This window comes from Onychostoma macrolepis, chromosome 03, assembly GCF_012432095.1.
Source record: "Onychostoma macrolepis isolate SWU-2019 chromosome 03, ASM1243209v1, whole genome shotgun sequence".
Lineage (NCBI taxonomy): Eukaryota > Metazoa > Chordata > Actinopteri > Cypriniformes > Cyprinidae > Onychostoma > Onychostoma macrolepis.
The window spans coordinates 22,851,095-22,874,211 of NC_081157.1; the positions used below are offsets into that span (position 1 = coordinate 22,851,095).

At 33.0% G+C, this 23,117-nt stretch overlaps 1 protein-coding gene across 3 annotated transcripts in view; it reads right to left on the reverse strand.

Annotated features, from left to right (window-relative positions):
* Positions 1–22,450, reverse strand: part of abca3b (ATP-binding cassette, sub-family A (ABC1), member 3b) — a 57,079-nt gene extending 34,629 nt beyond the window's left edge. The window contains exons 1-4 of one of the 3 annotated variants that reach the window (XM_058769349.1): positions 22,312–22,450; positions 20,928–21,006; positions 11,255–11,510; positions 4,695–4,822 (exon numbers count right to left, since the gene is read on the reverse strand). In XM_058769349.1, coding sequence (XP_058625332.1) covers positions 4,695–4,822; positions 11,255–11,510; positions 20,928–20,981 — 438 coding nt within the window. In that variant the 5' untranslated portion in view covers positions 20,982–21,006; positions 22,312–22,450. Of the gene's footprint in view, positions 1–4,694; positions 4,823–11,254; positions 11,511–15,741; positions 15,850–20,927; positions 21,214–22,311 lie in introns of those variants that run through there. The other 2 variants (XM_058769350.1, XM_058769351.1) reach the window with 2 other exon arrangements.
* Positions 22,451–23,117: the final 667 nt, after the last annotated feature.

Below are 23,117 nucleotides of genomic sequence, written 5' to 3' on the forward strand. Positions count from 1 at the left end.
TTAAATTAACTGGGCTTTGTATGTTCCAATATCGACAGAAAAAAATCATAATGAACAAAAATGTGCCGCACTGGAGTGGACCAGGGCTGTTGCTACGGCACAGACTATAATACAGACTACTTAAATTGACTGTTTAACATTTTGTCTGTATTGGTGATTTTATGTTTTATTTCAATAAAGAACAGGCCGCGCTGTTTGTGCCGGCATGATCAAATCGTTGAAACATAAAATACTCCGTCACTTACAGTAGGGCATAATTTGAAACTGCAAAGTGTTAGCAGTTTGAAGATTCAATAATATAAAAGATTATTAGAAATTTTATAAAGCGAACACTTACGTTCTTATTTAGCTCCTACAAGAAAGCAGTTTTCCCTGAATATCCAAAAGACTGCAAATGTGACATTGATTTTATATAACAGTTCAACAAAAAAGGCAATATCAAGTGTTCAGTTTGCATTTTAAAATGTAGCCTACATTTTAAACACAATATTGTCAATATTGCTTGTTATATTTTACACGAATTAATGAATGAATGGACGCCTTGCTCATTAGACACCAACTGGCGATTTTAGTTTTGAATCTACAAGTATCACTTCGTTTTGCCATCATTTATTGCATTATGTATTATATTAATAATACACTTAATGGAATGTTAAGAATATGACATAAAACATGGCATACAAGTAACAAGGCTAGAAAATATTTTCCTCTATAATGGTAAAAATGCACCTGTAAATCAATTTAAGTAATAATACTTCGTTACAGTACTTAAGTATTTTTTGGAAGTATCTGTACTTTACTTAAGTTTTTATATTTCAGCCAACTTTTACTTTTACTCCACTACATTTCCTAATTAAAATGTATACTTTTGTACTTAAGTAGAATAAATATCACATACTTTAAGACTTTTACTCAAGTAGTATTCTAAACGGTGACTTCAACTTCTACCAAAGTCATTTTCTGGTAAGATATCTGTACTTTTACTTGAGTATGGCTTTCAGGTACTTTATACACCATTGTGAACGTATGGAGCTGTATGAACCACTATAATCTGTAAAGTAAACAGAAAGTGTTTGTCCAAACTCAACTAGTTTTGCGAGATAACAAAAGTTTTGCGAGAGAACACAAATAACTTTACGACAGAACGCAAAAGTTTTGAGAGGGAACGCAAATATCTTTGCAAGAGAAAGCAAATTTGTTTTTTGTTTTCCTCCCACCCCAAATTTTTTAACTCACTCTGATTTTTTTCCACCACCATGTCCCTTTAGGGGCTTCGTAGAATATTGTGCAATATACATTTGTTATATTTAATTTGACATTCAGAAATAAAAAAAATAATAAATTAAATGTAAAAAAAATAATAATAAAATACAACTTTGTTTAAGCCCTAGGTTTGCTGTGGTTATTTGTAGGGCTGCATAATATGGTCCAAAACTGTTATTATATATCAATATGACTATGTATTATTATTATTATTATTATTATTAATAATAATAATAATAATAATAATAATAATAACAACTATTGTCATTAAATGAAAATTACACAAGCATTTTTAACTGTAAAATCAAGTGTTTAACAATAATAATAATAGCAAAATATTAATTTTTGTATTTTACTGTGAAATTACAACAAACATTTCATATTCAATAATAATCATCATCATTATATATTACTATTATTAATAAATAAAAATACTACGCAAACAAATTTTACTATAAAATAAATTAAGTGTTTAATATTAATTAAAACAAAAGTAGTATTTCTGTCGTAATATTTGACTGTAAGAAAGAAAGTGAATATTATTATTAATAATAATATTCATGGTAACACTTTACAATAAGGTTCATTAGTTAAAGATTAGTTAATGTATTAACTAACATGAACTAACCATGAGCAATACATTTGTTACTGTATTTACTAATCTTCGCTAACATTAGTTAATAAAAATACAGATGTTCATTGTTAGTTCATGTTAGTTCACAGTGCATTAACTAATGTTAACAAGATTTTAATAATGTATTAGTAAATGTTGAAATTAATATTAACAAAGATTCATAAACGCTGTATAAGTGCAGTTTATTATTAGTTAATGTTAACTAATGTAGTTAACTAATGAACCTTATTGTAAAGTGTTACCATATTAATAATAATAATAACAACAACAACGATAATAATAATAATAATAATAGTTATTATTTAGTTATATATTAAAATTAATATATTGTTAATATATAATCAATATACGATATTATCATCATCATCATTATTAATCATATGAATAATAATAATAATAATAATAATAATAATAATAAATTGCGCAGGTGTAATTATTCACCCAATAAAAATTTATTTTGTCCACTGAAAATATGAATCTCCAATGTTTCATCATCTGAAACACTGAATGGACTTAACGCACAGCCTCGTTTTTTTATCTGCATAAAATTCAGCAACTACTCTAAATTTTCATCTGACAAAATAAAAAAAGCATTTGCGGAAATCCATCATACTGGGAGAATCGGGTGTCATTTCATTCATGACATGAGGAAAACTAATCTCTGTGTAAATCATTCATAAAACCATTCTTAAGTTAACTGTTTAAAAACATACATTTTATAAACAATTTACACAGAAATGTGCTTTCTTCCTCTACGCTGATCCAGGACCTGCAATGGAGCTGTGGTAAACTCATTACAGCGTCAGTGAAGGAGTGAAGGCTGAGAGCTTTCATCACGAGAGATGATGATTCACTTGTGTCCTCATGAGAAGAAACCAGAGCGGACCTCAACTCTCCATTAGCCACATGAAGAAACCTCAGCAAGTGCATCTCTAAAGGGCTGAAACTTCAAGTGCAGGCGCCGGAGTCATGAAAGCAATATGGTTTGAGGGTATTTGTTGCCAGAACACTAATGGCCTGATTCCTCCAGCTAGATTTGACTGCACTCTTGACTTCGGTGGAAAACAGGTTATTTTGTCCTCAAATGCTCAGAAAAACACATTTCCTTCAGGAACACAGGCTTTAAAGGTCCACTGAAGTGCCTTGGAGCTTTATTCTATGTGGTGACAATTTCAACTGAAACAGGAAAACAGGGCGGGACATATCGATCGGCCCCGCCCCTTTTTAAAATAGACAATAGCATTTCATTTATATCTGCTCAGGCCAGAGCCGTTGAACTCTGTAAAGCAGCATTTGACAGCTTATGACAGCCACAGTCTATTACCCCTAGATTCAATATGAAGCTCTTACTAAAACAAAACAGTGATCATAATCATGCTGAGGCTCTGTAGTTTCAAAAAGGGTTTAATATATGCCGACTCGCGCCATATTATTCGCTCCGTGCGATCACGTCTCTGGACCGGAGCCAAAGTCTGGAGTAGACTGTGCGCGCTGCAACCAGACCTCATTTGCCCCAATCGAAAGCATATTTACACTGTCTGAATCGTTCCCTATCGCTTACATTGTGCACTATATGCCATTCACCATACTGGAAATACTAATACTGTGAACAAGTAACTGATCTCAGCTGCAGCTTCAACGTCTATTTCACAGAAAGTTCTGATTGGACAGAACGGTTAACGGTTATCATCATGAACAACACGTAAATGGGCGACTCTCACTAAAACTGACAAAAATGCTCTATATTTCACACCAAAATCAAAAGACAATGGAGGAAGTGATTTTGTATCATTACAATGTTTTGTCAGTCATTTTCCCCCAGTTCTCATAGTGTGTGTGTGTGTGTGTGTGTTTAACATAAATACTTATGACAATGTAAAAAATGAACAAGCAAATCTAACGTTGTTTATGCTATTATTAATTTTAAAAATAATAATAATAGAGTGACTTTCATTACTTTATTACTATTATTAGTAAAATGGGATTTATTGCATTAATAAGAATTCAAGGGGAAAATATGCTTAATATCATGCACATTCATACAAATATTGTTAGAATGCAAAAGATTAATTTTCTTTAAGCAAAATATAATTTTAATAATAATAATAATAATGCCATATATTTAAATCATAATTAATTATTATAAATTGAAAACATTTAATTATTGTATTTAAATAATAATAATAATAATAATGCCATATATTTTTGAAGCAAGAGTTAAATACATTAACATTTCTTCACGAAATTCATCCACAATGATTTAAAGCGTCTGCTAAATGTAATGTAAACTGTTAAGCATTCAGTTTTACAAGTTAAAATAATGTTGTAATGCTTCACTATAAAAGAAAATGGACTAATTATTATTATTATTAATAATAATAATAATAATAATAATAATAATAATAATATAGAATGATTTTCTTTACTGTAATACTATTATTAGTAAATAGCACATGATTTATTCCTATTAATTGCTAAATAAAATAATAAAAAGTGATAAAAATAAAATTTCTTTTAATAGAATAATAATAATAACAACAACAACGATTCATATATTTAAATTATAAGCAAAATACCTATTTAAATAATAATAATAATTCTGTATTGTTTTATTTAATGTTTTTTTTTTTTTTCAGTTGATGCTGGAGTGAAAACATTTCTTCACAAAACTCATCTACATAATTATTTGAAGTGTTCAGCATGCAGTTGATCAGGTTGATCCCAGCTAAACAGGAAGAGGGTGGTTGGGAATGCTAATGCGTTAACACACAGGTCCGTCTGGTTCGTGACATCTCACCTGCAGAGGAAGCGGCTCATCGTCGTGTGTGAATTGGTGCTCAAACACAATGGCTGCCAAAATCTTGCCCGACTCTGGGTCAGTTTTCACAAACTCCTCAAACTGCTCCTCTGTTTCAAAGCCACGCACTGGAAAACAAGATCAAGACACATCATTAATACCTCACTATTACTGTTACTATAGCTAAAACATGAACAAAACTTGAATCTTTTCACACCTGACATGAAGAAAACCCCCAAAAATTTTTTTTTAAAAACCCAAAAGACTTGAGCATCATTACAGCAAAACAATCATTCCTCAGACTAATTTAAAATGTTAATATTTTTGTGTGAGCAATTCATTGCACAAAAAGTTTAAAATGCATTAAAATGATGATCATGCATTTTGCCATAAAATTCACATTCATTTTCTTTATGCATATAATTACATTTTTAAAATAGAAATAATTAATAATAATTATTATTTAGGGGTGTCAACGTTAACGCGTTAACGCATGCGATTAATCAAAAAATTAATGCGTTAATATTTTAATGCAAATTAATCGCTTGATAAGGTTTGACCCCAACTTCTTCCCGTCATCACAGCGCGGAAGGTCGTCTATCATTGTGTGACGAGGGTACAGCGAACCAGTGTTGCCAGGGTAACGGCACAAGTGGGCTATTTTGAAAATACAGTCGCGGGAAAAATTACAGAGCCGTTTTGGGCTACTTTTTTTTAATGTACCGCGGCCGCCCAAAGTGTATATAGACAAATAAAAATTTAAATAGATCCTTTTACTAATGTGTATTATACTTGGAATGTATCCCTGACAACTTAAGAACGGAGAGGCGGTTAACATCACAAACAACGTGAGTTTCAGCAGAGCAGCAGAAATAAACATGACAACAGCCACTATAGATTATATAAGATAATAAACACACGATTACGATAGGATATGGTCTGTATGTGATTTTTTTTTTTTTAGATAAAAGGTGTACATCTGAAATGCTAATTTGTGCAGCCATACAACAACAGTAAACGACCAAATTCCACATATGATCGCAAAAGGAAGTTATTACAAACACTCGATGGTGGTTTGAAGTGAGTTCTGAGTAAAAGTGTATTATTAATCTCATAAATTGTCTTATGAAGCATGATGCTAATGTTAGCTCTAATGCAGCTGCAGAACAGGTCCAATTCTTCTTCATAATGCATTTTGTCATAATACTTCACGTACGGTCGCAAGACAATGTTTTGTTGTATTTATTTAGAAATATTTTTGATAACAGTTGGGTAAATGTAAACTGGGATTGAAGCGATGTGGCTTGGTAAACATTTTATTGCCAGTTTAAAGGCTGATAATGGCTGAATAAAAACAAAAGAATAATGATAAAAGAATAATAAGGATTATGTCTCATTCCTGGCGGAAGTGTGAAAGGTTCTGTTTCCTTAAACTAGTTTGTCATGCATTTCTTTTTCAACACATTTACAGGTAAATCCTAGTATTTTAAATTTGCAATTAATCATGATTAATCACAGTCCATGATTGTGATTAACGCGATTACATTTTTTAATCGATTGACAGCACTAATATTATTATTATTATTATTAATCATTTTTGCATCATGGCCGCAAAATTGTTAATTGTAATATGAACTAATTGTTCATGTTTGTTTAAATATGCAATCAATTCATTGCACATTCGTTTTAATTGTCATGTAATCAGTCCAAAAAGTACATTTTCTTTGGGCAAAAAATAATTTACATTTTAGCATCATAATTTTACAATCCAGACCGCCTTAGCAACACCATAGCAACCACCCACAACCAGTGTTGGGGGTAACGCATTACAAGTAACTCGAGTTACGTAATCAGATTACTTTTTTCAAGTAACTAGTAAAGTAACGCATTACTTTTTAATTTACAAGAAAATATCTGAGTTACTTTTTCAAAAAAGTAATGCCAGTTACTTTGTTTTCCCATTTATTGACTGACAAGTCTCCTGTCCCCATGTTGGGAGAAATCGGAAGTACAGAGGCGTTGTGTGCGCTGTGTGAACATGATGTTACTGTAATGTAAATGTGCATTAATTCATCCCACTCGCAAAAAAAAATACAAATAAAAAAACATTTAGTATTCGTCAAAATGAATTAAAACAGTGAAATGCAAACTCAGAATATGATGCAAACCTGCAATAATTAAATGTTAAATAACACAAATGTATCTAATCCCATTATTATTAACCAATGTCTTTGCTGCTGACCTTTGATGATCCAGTTCAACCATACTAATAAGCAAAATGACTTTAGATAAACTAACAATTGTGCTTCGTTGTTTTTTTAATTGCTGAAGAGTGTTGAACCTTCTTCTCCTGCGTTCTACTGTACAAATGTGAATTTACTTTTCCTTCATCCTGAGGTTTATTCATTACAATTTTTGGTGTGAAAGGGCTTTTACACTTGCTATAAATATAACTTTTTATATGAAAAACAAACAATCAAGCCCTACTCATATTTAAAAAGTAACGCAAAAGTAACGGAACGCATTACTTTCCATAAAAAGTAACTAAGTAACGCAATTAGTTGCTTCTTTAGGGAGTAACGCAATATTGTAATGCATTACTTTTAAAAGTAACTTTCCCCAACACTGCCCACAACATTTCAGCATCATGGCAGCAAAGAATGCGTTACTCCAAAAAACACAAATTGTTCATATTGTTACATGCGATCAATTCAGTGCGCAGAAAGTTTGAGGGTTAAACTGATCAAAATAGATGAATCGATGAGATATGTAACCATTTAAGCAATCATACGAAACAATGTGACCTTTAAAGCAGATGTGTGGACACTGGTTCACTGTTTGACCTTTAAAATAATTGATTTTAGGATTTGTCAGCCTACTGGAAACATATGTTAATGATACCACCATCGCTGGTGGACTTTTTTTTTTTCCAGGAGAAAATAATGTTAAAAGGAAAAGCTAATGAGACACTAGACAAAACTGGGAATTCAGCCAAGTCACGACTGGGATTTACCAACTAAATCCAATTAAACACACACACACACACACACACACACACAAGCATGCTTTTGACCCCATGAAGCGAGCAACTTTAAAGCAATATTTGACCAAAAAATGAAAAGTCTGCCATTATATCACCCTTGTGTTGTTGTAAACTCGTATTCTTATTTATTTCTGTGCAACAAAAAATGAGAAAGCATTTTATTATTTGGATTTTATAAGGTAGGCCTACGTTTTATTGTCATTTTACTGTTCTTCGTTGTTCCACAAAACACATAACATCAAAAAGGGTTTGACAGATGTGAGGTAGAATAAATAATGACAGTTTTCATATCTGGGTCAAACATGTAAGTCCTCACATGATTCTTTGTTGTGAGTTACAGTATCTCTCTCTATGAAAGCAGGAGTTGTCGGTTGAGCCGGTTAAACCAGCTCAGAGAGCACAACACCTGTCTCCTGTAAGGTCTGCAGCGCTCTGTCCTGTCCTGTCCTGATCTGATCTCTCCGCATCTTGAGGATCAACAAGAAAACTCATCGTCCTCAATAACGACATACAACCAGGAAGCATCTGTGCAACACGTGCCAATGTAAACAACAGCGAGAGTTAATAACAATAAATAAGCAATTAAGGCACTTTTGAGGTCCTGTTGAAACTGATTGTGTCTATGGTTAAAATAGGGAACCAGTTCTAGTTCTGAACCATTCTAGTTTTTAAATATTAGAACAAACTACCAAAAAGATAAATGAAAATGTTGTTACTGTTAACCACCGAAAAACTACCAAAAAATATCAATCTGTTCTGTTATTGACAGTGTTGTTACCGTTAACTACCAAAAAAACTCAACTGGTTCTTTTAGTGACAGTGTTGTTATTGTTAACGACCAAAAAAACTACCAAAAATATCAATCTGTTCTGTTAGTGATAGTGTTGTTACTGTTAACTAGCAAAAATATGAATCTGTTTTGTTAGTGACAGCGTTACTACTATTGTTAGATAAATTAAAACTATAAAAAATAATTTATTAAAATAAAGCTAAAATAAAATTGAAATATTAGATGAAAAACTTAAATAATGAAAATAAGGAAAGTAAGGAATAACATCACCAAAATGAGATACAAATAAATTAAAGCTAAATATTATGCTCAAATAAATTAAAGCTAAATGTTAAAAAAATAATAAAAATAACAACAATCTCTAAACTGAAAAATATACATAAAAACCCATTTAAATTCACATAACATTACTAAAACAAAATAAAATTCAAACTGAACATAAATGTAAATATAAGTGAAAAATTAAAACTGAAAATATAAAAATAAGTACATTTAAAATATGAATAAATACAATAATAGAATTAAAAGAATACTAAAATAATACTGGTTAGTGATTATGAAAGTTCTGCATTCTTTCTGTGTTAAAGGTGCAGTAGGAGATCTCGGAAAATGCTAACTTTAGCCTGATAGCACTGAAAGTGAACGTCCCACTCTCCCTGCAATCGCCGTCCAAAGCCACGCCCCCTGAACGCACATACGCTCAAAGAGCAGCCAGAGACAACATAAATTACTACAATAGGCTACATCAATGGTTTCCAATTACGCTCGGACCGAACGTTTTGATTGGACGAACATGTCTTGGTCCTACACCTTCCACAGAATATATAAATACAGATAAATACATTTAGACCACTTAACTTAATGATTGCTATCAGGATGTGAAGAGACTTTCAACCAGAATAACAAAAAATGTTTCTGAAGACAATCACCTATGGCACCTTTAACATACTATAAATGTTTTGCAGTCCGAGCTGCAAAATATTATAAAGACAATAAACAGACAAAACGTCTTTCTATTGTATTATTTTTGAACAATCACCCAGTGTGATTAATGCTGCTCATGAACAAATAACCTGGTTATTTTAAATGAAACAGTCAAAAACAATCAGTCAAAATGATCTGTTTGACTCGGTCAAATAAGACTTCACTGAATCAGAACCTGCATTAAACTCATTTATCCTCAAGCCATCGCTTTCATCATCACATCCATCTACAAATGAACTGCTACTTAAAGCTCTGTATAATTTCAGATAAATTATGTGTTTGCCTGAAACCTCCTCATCCCAGCTATCCCACACTCTGGGTTTAAAATGTCAAAAAATGCTGACTTTCATTACATCAGCCCTGCTGCAGACTCTTTTAAAGCAGGATCTTCAGGCAGTGAGTCATTTGCGAATATCACACAGCACTTTAACACCATCGAGCTGTTCATTTTACAGTCAAAGTTGAGGCATCAGATTATGGATCAGCTAGCTCAGAGCGACAGGAGGAAGCAAACAGGGTCCGGCATGAGTCACATGATCAGGACACAGCGCAGAGAATCGTTTATTACGTGACTCATCACCTGCATATTCCCCTGCAGGCCTTTATTACAGCTCATAAGCACAAGCACCAGGGCAATTCAAGGGTCAAGCAGAGGCTATTTATGTCAGGAAGAGCGGCCATGAGGTTTCTGGCAAGGTCATGATGCTCTTTATTCACAAAACCTCAATATATGCTTTCATTTCAACTGCAAACTCAAACATATTGTAGAGACAACAGAGCAGTTACACAAATGGCAGGCTTTACACACTTTTGGACCAATGAACTTCCATGACTTATCTGGTAATGCGTGATTTCCGAAAAGATATATTGTAGAGATATTGCACTCATGAGGTGCAATTTCTAGATGTTGATTGTGAGAACATTAATTTATACTCATTATAGAAAATATCCATGACTTTTTCAAAGTTTTTTTTAGTTTTCGTTTAATGTTTTCCAGATATTTATGATTTATGGACAAGGAATTTAAAAACAACTGTCATATTTAACAACAATTAAATATTTTAGACATGAGCAAAACTTAATACTATAGAAAAATGTAATACTAATATATATATATATATATTTTTTTTTTTTTTTTTTTTTACATTTTTGACAGTATCAATAAAATACAATAAAATATTTGTTATTTTATTTAATGTTATTTCTTTTTATTTTATTATTTTATTTTATGTATGTTATATATACACTACAGCTTTTTTGTGCCATTTTTGGACAGTATAAATAGAAAAAAGTTTACATTTTGTTGTCAATTTGTTGCATGTTTGCCCATATATATTTTCATTATTGTCATTTTTGACAATATTAATAAAATACAATAATAAATAAAAGAAAAATAAATAAATATTTTATGTTTGTTATGTACACTATTTTTGACAGTATAAACAATAGAATTTTTCCATGTAGCCAATTTAATGCACGCATTATATTTGCTGTATGCATTTTTCTTTTTGTCATTCTTGACAATATTATTAAAACAAAAAATAAAATAAAATAATATAAATTAAAATAAAATACAATAATTCTTTGCTATTTCCTTTTCCCATGTTTTCAGCTTTTTTCCATTTCATTGTCCATATGGAGAGAGGTGATAACGAGATCTGCCAATGATTCAAGGCACAGCTCCTTCAACAACACACTTCCACACTTTAGATGGTTAAACAGCCCAAAAGCCAAAGCTCTCACCGGTTCTGATGCATTCCTGCATGCTCTGCTGCACGTCCTCTGTGATCTGCCGCACCACGCTGGCGTTTGCAGGCACGTAGGCCAGCTGCAGGTCCTGGAAGCACAGAGGGAACGGCAGGTCGCTCAGAGCGAAGCTGTGGTAGTGCGTTGCATTGGGGTAGTTGATGGACGACACCTTCTGTCGCAGGACGATCAGGATGGCTGAGAAGAGCAGCGGCAGAGCAATCTCCACCAGAGTGACCAGGATCTGACGCTTCTGCAGAGCAAGAGAAAGAGAACATCAGTGGGAAGAACAGAAGATGAGTGGATTGATGGATGGATGGCTAGTCAGACAGCTTGATATGCATGTATGGAAGAAGGTAAAATGGGATAATGGTTACTTACATAAGGGGCAATGGATGGATAAATGGTTATTTAAAGTAACAAAAGACAAAACCAAGAAAATAAAATAAAAAAACCAAGAGAAAGCAGGAACTGATAAAATGTAAATGTGTACCATGAATGCAGTGTAAGCAACTTTGGGTAAAAGCATCTGCCAAATGCATTACAATAAAGTAAAGTAAAATAAAATAAGATAAAATAAATGCACTATTCGCTAAACCATAGCTTTTAAGCCATGCTTAAAAAATAAAACTGCTCCAAAAATAAAAATCAAAAGTTAAATTTAATGAACATCTTGCTTTTAAAATTCTTGACGGAGGATGTACAGTACTGTAGGAGTTTTACATACATTTTTTTAAAAACTTAAAAACTAATCTTATCATTTAAATGAATTATTATTGTGGTGGAATTATTGATTTTACAATAATGTGTTTGCTGCATTTTTATGAATTAATTTCGATAATTTAGACTATTACAATGAAACATTTGTACTTTTATTTATATTAAGGGGAGACACTGCAGGCAAAAACACTGTTTTTTCATGCACCTGTCAATTTTGAGATTTTGGGCTTTTTGGTTTTTCATAAAGTGTTTTTTCAGACTAGTAGAACGAAAACATCCAAAAGACACTGTTAAGTGTTTCTTTTATAGCACTTTATTTATTTGTGTCAATAGATTTCAATTACAATACATATTTTTAAAGGCCGTTTTCTCAAAATGAGTTTTTTCTCCTACACTGAGCCATAAATCTCCACTTCAGTAGCACTTACACACACCAAACTTTACATTTTTATTCCTGTCTATATCCTGAAGGTTTTTACAGAGAGATTTGTTCATATATAATTTTAATATCCCCAAAATTGTCAAAATATACTGTTTTCTGTCTGTTCTAAGTATTTTCTGAATTATGGAGGGACAAAATGAGAAACTGACTTCATCCAGTGTTTAGATTTTTGTACTAGAAATGTATGCAAATTAGCGCATATTTCATTAAATAATGCATCATTTGCATATTTAAACCTAACATTTTTAGAAAACTTGTAATACAAAAAATGTTTGCAATTATCAATGTAATGAATCAACTAGGTAAGTAAGGCGATAACTATTAGTAAAAAAAACTACCCTATTCACCTGCAGTGTCTCGCCTTAAAAAAAATAAAAAATTAAATAAAATAATAAAAAGTAAACTTTCATTACCATTGAAATTAATTGTTTGTGGTACCATTGATGATTTTACAGTCATGATACTAGGCCACAGCTCTGTAATGTTAGTGGTATTTCTATGAATATGCTTCCATACTTATAAAGTAAAATATACCAAAAAGTATAAGTAACAAATAAATATATAAATAAAAATAATATTATTGTGTTGTGTAAATGATAAATGTTTATACACATCAATGAAATATATGTGTGTGTGTGTGTGTGTGTGTTATCTGTCTATCTATCTATACACATACACAGACACATATATACATACACACACACACACACACATACATATATATTGGAAATGGTATGCCAGCTTTAAGTTTACATTTGTGTTAGTCAATTTATTGCATATATTTGCTGTATATTTTTATTTTTTTTAATTCTTGGTAGTATTAAAACAAAAATGACAAAAAAAATAAAATAAAATAAAAATACAGTAAAATATAACAAAAAAATTTTTTTAAAGTGTGAATATTATATATATATATATATATATATATATATAATGTTTTTTTTTTTTTAAGTGTTGATGGTTTTACCATCATGATACTAAAATAAAACAATGCTCTCAGCATTTATCAGCTTCCATGTGCAAGCTTGTGCTAACAGGTGAATTAGTCACATTCATGTTGCAGATCTAGTGTCAATAAGTCAATGTGTAAGCGAGCAGGATCCCACACAGCACCTGGGGCTTGATCTCGATCGATGGAGAACTTTAGACCTCAGATCTGGGTCAGATAGGCAGCGCTGTGTGCCATAATGAGGCATGAAGGGCCCAGTGTTTACGCCTCGGCTGGGCTTGGGTTTCCTAGCAACAGCTGGAGCCCAGTAGTGTGTAAACAGCCCTCTATCAGGAGGGAATTGGGACGCTTCCCGCAGCACTTTGATCCAGCTCAATTGACTGTTTAGAAAGTTCACTTGTGATAGACTTCAGCTGCACACCATCGCACACAAGACGACAAGTGTGTGGAGCAAAGGTCCGGCATAACTAGAGCCAAAAACACAGGCAAACACAACCAAAGCGATGCATCGGCGTTAAACAGAGCTTCTGTTGTCTTGCGTTTATGAAAGAGAGACTCAAATCTAATCTAAATACGGGAAGGAGCATAGAAGTCATTCAATACAGCAGAGTTAAATGATTATAGGAAGTAAGGTGAATGGGGTAATAATTAAATTCAACTCCACGCCTTTGTTTTGCTTGTGCATTTTTATTCGCCGCAAACTAGTTGACATTTCCTTGTTTCTTTAAGATGGTAAAAGAGATTTGATTCTGTGTCTTGCTGTTCGAAGGCAAGATTTATAACATTTCAACTAAAATATCAGGTTTCTTTAACTAAAACATTTGATCTTAATAGATTTACTCTGACAGTTTTCACCCCAAATGCACTCTAATGGGCTTTTCACACTTTAAAAAGTAATTTTTCATCAAAATTTTGGATTATCGTTCATACTTTGCCCTAAATGATTCATCTGAGATGAAGTCTAGACTAGAGCACGTGTGCATTTCTTTCACTGCATGATTCAGTCTAATAAAATGCATTAAGAATTATCACAAACTTCAAGTTATGGGGGCAGAAAATGCGTATATATATATATATATATATATATATATACACATACACACACACATATACACACATTAGGGCTGGGCGATATGGCCAAAAGAATTATCATGATAATTTTTTTCATATCAGTCGATATCGATAATTATCACGATAAATGTCAAATCTTTATTTCTTTCAAGTTTAAAGCCAGAATTTTGCTCCAAAGTGAAAGTTGTAGAAACCAGACCATTAATTTTCCTTAACAAAATAAATATCTAACTAGAAAAATTAATTTCTTAGGTGCTGCATGTTCTAATGAGTGATATTGTTTCAAATCAAGAAACAGGTTTGGTTTGCCTGATAATATTAATATTAATAATAATAATAATATAATAATCACTTTTTTGTCTCTTAGAAATTCACATTTAAGCTAATGTAGCTTGAATTAGGATGCAGAGGTACATTTTTGTTCATTATCAAAATCAGTAGCATCTGTACAAATTGTAGTAACCGCAGTTTTATATGGTTAAATTTATTCTGACCAAGTTTTTTTTATTTATTTTTTATATTAAGCATTGGTCTCCCATAGTAGCATACATTTAAATCATGATAAACACAGTTAAAACCACACATATAACACCTCAATACCATGGTAAAAAAATATATATAACTATATGGTTTTTAGATAGCCTGTATGAAAAACAGTAGTCTAAAAACATTCAGTATAATGCACACATGCTATAGCTTAATCACAAATACATACTATAATTTTACACCATTACTCCTGTAATAAAATTCAGTGTGAATATCCCACATTTCTGCCACAATCCCAGTGAGTGTTACAGTAAACCCATGGTAAATGATGGCGATGTGTAGACTTGAAAGCCTTCTGACGGTCTTGTTGCCCAGTGTTTCTCCTGTTTGGTTCTAAACTAGTTTAAATCACAGAATAATGTGTGTTCATCGCTGAACGCAATCGCTTCGACCTCACAGCGCTGTTTACTGCTCGCGTGACCGTCTCTGCTCTAGTGAGCTCGCGCCGCGCGGCAGTTTGACTTTGATCCGAGCGGATAAACGGTCCGTGTTGCGCGATTCAAATGAGGCGCTCTGTTTCGTTCCGCTTTTGGCGCATAAACATTATATCGAACATTTATCGACCTCTTCATATCGTTTTATCGAGGAAAATTATATCGCGATAATTATCGTTATCGAATATATATATATTTCATATGGTTAAAATCACACGAAGAGTGCCGGGGTTTTTTTCTTCAAAAATAAGCATGATTACAAATGTGATATTGATTTTATACAACAGTTCAATAAACAATAAGTTAATATTAAGAGACTTACGTTTTAGACACCATATTGCCTGTTTTTACTCCATTTCGCCAACAAAAAATAATTCCAAACAGCTAACTTTACAGCACTGTTTTGCGTCTCTGAGCAACAGGATGATGCTTCGTTCCTGAATGAATCAACCGTTAAATGATTCGGTTCACTCGCAAACTGGCCGTTAACACTGACTTGATGCCACCTACTGGCGGTTTTAATTTCATATTCGAAGTATCTTTTCATTTAAAAATAATTTCAAATATCAGTATTAAATGTTTAAAATATCAAAACATTATGCATTTGTAACTGCAGGTTAAAGCACTCCATGTCCCTCTGAGCTGCATTAAACAGTGTGTAAATACATCTAAATACAGTGAGTAAATGCCACTTCAGGTGCAACTTCTGCAAAGATTAATTTTGTTGATACTGGTTTCATTTGTTTGGTAACAGCCTAAATGTCTTATTATTCTAATTGACTGATTAAATGTAACAATTTGATTCAAAAGATGCACAATTTTAGAAAAAAAAATAGCTTTATTAAAAGGTAAAATTGCCCATAAAAGGTCAAAAAGAATTTAAACTACTGTGAAAAGATTAATTTCTATCACTGATGTGAACTGACCACACAGATTATGAAGAATATCAAAAACTGCAGCTGTCCACGGTAGTCAGACATCAGCACAATAACACACTCGACAAAATATCATCCAATTATTGTTATCAAAAAATATCAAGATATAATTTTTTTCCAATATCGCACAACCCTAGGGTTAACTCAATATTTTGCAGGTTTTATGAAGATAAATTTAAGACCAAGTAAATAAAATTTAAGGAGTAAATTCAAGGGAACACAATAAGTTAATATGAACACAAGAAGATCATTGCAAGATTCTTAAAACAATGTACATTTATTTGAGACACACGATGGCATGAGATAAGTCTGGTTTTCTGAAAAGAAAAGAAAAACAAGAATCTCAATGAAATGTTTCCTGATTTAAAGACGTTTAGATATTTGTCTTGGAAAACAAGTAAGGGATAATCAACGGCTAGCTGTGCATTAAACGATTTGAATGCACTTCGCTCCGCTGCGCGTCGGGCGGTTCTTCGCCTCCACGTCGCGCTTTCAAATCGTTTAATGCACAGCTAGCCGTTGATTATCCCGTTTATGTCATGGTCATTTCCCAGCATTCACATATTAAAGATGGTAATAATATTTGCGCTGCAATATTTGACCGGAACGCTAAAAATGACGGTTATTTTCGTCTGTATTACGGCCCTTTCACACGGGACGCGGCAAGCGGTGGAATCGCCGCGCGGCTGCCGCTTTCTCTCGTAGTGGAAGCGTTTTGTGCAGTTGAGGCGGTCTCGGGGCGGACGTTACCATAGTTACAAGCAACAAATCACATTTGTATTTCTTACACTAAAAAAATAAAACAATGTAAGTTTTGTGTTAGTGTTATTTGCTATTTATCATTTTATGGGAGCGTCTACTAGTGTTTTCATTAACAAACTCCGTAAGTTACACTCGATCACACTCTGGATTTTTTTTTTTTTAAATTAATTAATGTTATATCTCTGAGATTTTGATGGATCACACAACAACTCCGGGAATTCCAGTAGGATTTACAGCGATCTTCATCATGTTTTCAACACTCCCGACATGAGCTCAGTGAAATATTACCAGTGGTTTTTAATAATATCAGTTCTCTGATTGGTTGAAACCGACGCGGCTGCCGCTCACAAAAATATAAAATATTTTTATCTTTGGCTGCGCCTGCCGCGATGCGCCGTGCTCGTGGAAGCGGCAGGATTTTGGGTGCACGAGCACCGCTTGCGCTCCGCCTCCGCGTCGCCAGCAAAACCGCCCGCGTTTTGCCGCTTGTCGCATGTCTCCCATTGAAAATGAACTAGACACTCGCGACTGCCGCGTCCCGTGTGAAAGGGCCTTTACTATTCAACTCTAACTGTATGTTACTATGGTTACCAATGTTTATAGGAAGCGCATTAATATAGAACGTGATTAAACGGACCTGGAACCATAGACATAATAAATACCTAGACGCCTCATTAGCCGCTCGACCGCACGTCAACGGCGCCGCCATATTGGTGCGGGCAACTCTCCATAACTCATAAGTTTTAACTTGTATTGTAGTTTATATCATACACTAAATTGTGTTATGAGCACAGTATGTACAGTGAGCACTTTGACAAGACGGTGTCAGACTGTCAGTATCAGGGATGGAGCTAAAGCATCTCTCTTTAATTTCACTATTCGTTTACAAAGAGTACGTTTATCATAACTTGATTATAAAGATTTCATAGCTTATCATAAAACTGTGTACTGATTATATATATATATATATATATATATATATATATATATATATATATATATATATATATATATATATATTTATATTTATATATATTTTGTAGCCAACTGCAAACAGGACAAAGCAAGCCTTAAGGAAAGCTGAGGAAAGCCTGTTCTCTACATTTCCAAGAGACTAGGCTGTACTTCACAGCCTAATGTTGTATTTGTACTCGTTAAAACCCAGAACAGCCCTGAATGAATGGCCAGAATGACCCTGATCATATTCAAAGCACTCTCTCTCCCCGGAACAGACTTCCAGGAGCATTTTTTAACCTTTGTAAGGGTAACTTTTATAACAATATAATTATCTTATTAAATGTTTCTGTCGTTTTTGTCAAATATTTAAAAATAAACAGTTTTTTCAGTCAATCACAATACTATAGACTGCATTTAAAATTATTTACACAGGCTGTTTAATGCTGATCATGTACTGTATGTGCATTTACACAAAAACTGCATAATGTAAATAGCCTAGAAATGAGAAACACAGGAACTCCTTAGTGAGTGAAGCTGCAATATCATGACAAAATCATTGTTTATTATTTATGTTGTAATAATGATTATTAATTTTGATTTATAGGAAGGGTTTTTGTGGGGGGTTATATTCTGGTCTGTGTTAAGCATAACTATACTTTGCCATTTTGTTGTACAACGTAAACTGCACACACTCACACCCCAAATATTCCTATGTAGTAACATATTGAAAAATAAAGGAATGTGTGTTTTCCGCATGGGTGTGTGTAATTTGCATTGTGGAGCAAAATGTCAAGCTTTGTCAAGTTGTTTACATTATTTTACTCATTCATTGAAAAACCTAATTAGAAAATATAGGAAAATCTTGAGGGAAGCAGTGGAGAATTAGTCTTTATTAGTCAGGTTTTTTCGTCACAACAAAATATATATAAAATACTCAAGGAGCTCATTAATTAAACACAATTTGGAATTCATGACCACAATTTTTTTTGCTTGTCATTAGTTGTGTCTTACTTTGTTTAATAATTATTACACAAATACCATTATAAAACTGTACTTTTCACGATTATTTAATTTACTTTATAATTTACTATTAATTTATTCTTCATTATTGTCTATTCTGTATTATTCCACCCTTGATATTACATATTCTACTTGCTATTATTCATCTATTGTTATTCATTTATTTATTATTGTATTACACATATAACTTGTGCTATTATAAATCTATTATATCAGTTATTGTGCTGTTATATTCGCTTTATATATTATTCACTTCACTACCACTTGTACTACGTATACATTTTAATATTACATATCACATTTACTATATTTTTGCTGTGCATCAGTGCATATTAGTTTACCACTATAAGTTATTATCAGTTACATTTGTTATTGTTTGTTGTGGAGTTTTTATCTGTATAGTGTGCTATGAAAATAAAAAGCAGACTACCAGTGTGTCCCTTTTTGATTTGTATTTGCTGGTTTTATTCAATTTTCTCAATGATGGTAAATTATTAGTGCTTAAATATGTATTATTTAGATTTTTTCCCCTCAGTATTTCAAAGGAACGAGCTGTGTTTTGACCTGAAGCACGAGAAAAGCTCAAATGTTGGGGTTGAAGACAGAGAAAGCAATGAAACAACTTAATTTCATTTAATGTACATTAAAATTACATTACATGTATATGTCACAGTTATACTACATCAATATTAGAATTGTTAACCGGAAAAAATCTGCCAAATCAACACGAGTGTGAGTGTGAGCTTTTACAATTTCTTAAGAAAATTATTAATTTTCCAAGCCTAACTGAATAACTGGAGGCAGAGTTATTTTTAACTCCATGTAGATCACAAACCACTGAAATTGGTTGATAAATGTAAACGTTATCGTGTTTTTATCCCGAAAAACGCAGCTCCCCCGTTTACCTCCATTAGTTTTTAAGGCAGTCTTGCCCTAACAAACATGGCGGACGTGTTGACGTATCGCAGCAACGGACCGAAGCGGCCAATGAGGTGTCTAGGTATTTATATGTCTATGCCTGGAACTAGCTGTGCAGTTCAACGAATTTAATCAACACCTGCCAGCCAATCAGAATCCAGTATTCAGACAGACCATGGCATAAGACAAAAATAATGAAGAAGATATTGATTTTTTGCAGTGCAAAAACCTGCGAAAACCCTGCAACTGTACTGTGAAAAGGCCTAAATATTATATATAACACTAGTCAAAAGTTTGGAGTGTGTAAGATTTATTTATTTTTTTTGATGTTTCTGAAAGAAGTCTCTTCTGCTCACAAAGGCTGCATTTATTTAACCAAAAATACAGTAAAAACAGTAATATTATAAAATCATTTTACAATTTAAAATAGCTGTTTTCTATTTAATTATGTGTTAAAATGTAATTTATTTCTGTGATCAAAGCTGAATTTTCAGCATCATTACTCCAGTCTTCAGTGTCACATGATCCTTCAGAAATCATTCTAACATGATGATTTGCTGCTCAGCAAACATTTATTAATATCAATGTTGAAAACAGTTGTGCCGCTTAATATTTTTGTCAAAACTGTGATCAATCTTTTCAGGATTATTTGATGAATGGAAAGTTTCAAAGTACAGCATTTATTTAAAATAGAAATAATTTATAACATGCCTTTAGTGTCACTTTAAATCTTACTGACCCTAAGCTGTTGAACGCTAGTGTTTATCAGTGCCCTAAAACCCTTGTATTAAGATGTTTGTCTTGAATCTGACAAAACGGAGCTTAATACCATCAACAACCATCTATCCTTAAATCTAACATCCAGCAAAAAGAAAAATACCAACACATACATTGCAAATATAAGACAAATACTAACTTGCTGAATATAGTTCTTCCACAGAAGCAATCCAAACTGCTGCCACACGGCCATTTTCAGATTCACAGCGCTTCACGACCTGGACGAAAAGAAAGTAAACATCAGGACATGACACAAGTCTTTAGAGAAATATGAGAGAAACTTATCAGAGCTACTCCAGGAATTTCATATCGACTCTGAGTTTAGTGTAAACAAGAGCGTTTCGCAACTCCATCCCGAGATGACCGAGAGCAACTACAAGACTCATGCTTCCCATAAGAAACAAGAAGTCCAAACATGCATTTCACTTCTGATTGCACAATGTGATCAGACTACTGAAAGTAACCTAGTTAAAGTGATAGTTCAACTAAAAATGTAACTTTTGGCAATCATTTACTAACCATCAAGTTGCTATAAAACTGCATGAGTTTCTTTCCTCTGTTGAACACAAAAGAAGGTATTTTGAAGAACGTTAGAAATGAAAGAGTTGCTGGCAGCCATTGACTTCCACAGTTTGGAAACAATACTATGGCTACCGTCAACTTTTTGGTAACCAACATTCTTCAAAATACCTTCTTTTGTGTACAACAGAAGAAAGGCACAAGTGGAGGGTGAGAAATGATGACAGGTTTTTCCTTTTTGGGTGACAAATCGCTTTAAGCTGTTTATCTAAATAAGTAGCCTATGACTACAATGTCATTTCCAACTAGGGCTGCAAAACGATTAGTCACGATTAATCGATTCAAAATAATATACATCAAAATAAAATAGTTTATGTTTATATCCTATATGTGTGTGTACTGTGTATATTTATTATGTGTATATATAAATACACACACATGCACGCACACACATATACACATACAAGTGTTTACATACAAATATTTTTTAAATAAATACATATATGTGTGTCTATTTACATAAATATACACAGTATAAACATACATTATTTTATTTTGAATCGATTAATCGTGACTAATCGTTTCGCAGCCCTATAACAATGCTACAACACTTAAACAATACCAAAATGGCCAATTTTCATCTTTGCAGCACAGGTCATGAATATATGTCAATATTACACATATGGCAGGGTTAATATTACCGACGTGGCAGTGACCTCGCATCGATGACACAGCTTTGGAGCCTGTTTGTCTGTCTGTCTGGTGAGTTTATGCCATTTTTCTGCATTGTCTGCTTTTATTTACGTCGTGTTTGCATTCGCTTATTTCCCAATTAAAGCAGTGTTTTCTATCAAACGCGCGTTGCGTTGTTTTTCTCCGTCTTATGGGTCCGTATCCTTTAGCTTAAACGTTGCAATGGTTTTGTAATTGAATCAAGAACTTGTTTATTGACCTAAATCCGACAGAAATACACAAAAGACGACGCGCATTGACGCGCAGCTCACCTTTCACTCGTCTTTCTGTCCCGCACAGGACTCCAACTGCGGCGCTTTCAGGCGGAAAGCATTGAATAAATGTCCGCGATCGGCTCGGCCCCGCCACGGATGCGTTCCGTCGGGAAATATCGCTCATAAGGGCGATAATAATGAGGAAGATGGTGATGGTGATGACATTGCAGCGCAGCGGCCGTGCGGTGCGGACACAACAAACGCGGTCACGTGATCTCCTCCAGCTGGGCGGCTGCCTGCGGTCACGTGACCGGCGCGTCTGGCCGCTTGCAGATGTCTGTACTTCACCTGCGCGAAAGACTTCAAAATTAACAGAAAAACACCGCGTAAAGAAGCGTTATCTACAGTTATTTTCCTGTGTTTAATGACTTGGCATTCTCAAAATTACTGTATTTCTAGTTTGAAAGTATTTAATACCTTCCTTTTTATTTGATTTATTTTTAATTTACCATCGTTTATTGTTATCTCTTATTTTCTGCATATTGTTTTTGAGAATTAATAATAAAAGAAATGCATAAAATAACCATATATTTATGGAAATAACTATACATGTATAATAGAAGCAAACTCTTCTTTTCAAACTAATAAAAAACGAATACAATATGCATTTATGTATTTGCATTGTGCCTTTACCAGCTGAATTTTGAAAACCATGCAAAAAAATATACCCATTTTATTAATAAGGATTTGGATAACACATTTGTATGTTCCAATATTATATTATTTTTTACTTTTTCAAAACAACTCCGTAATGTAATCAAAACGTAACAATCAAGTATTTTTATATATATATATATATATAT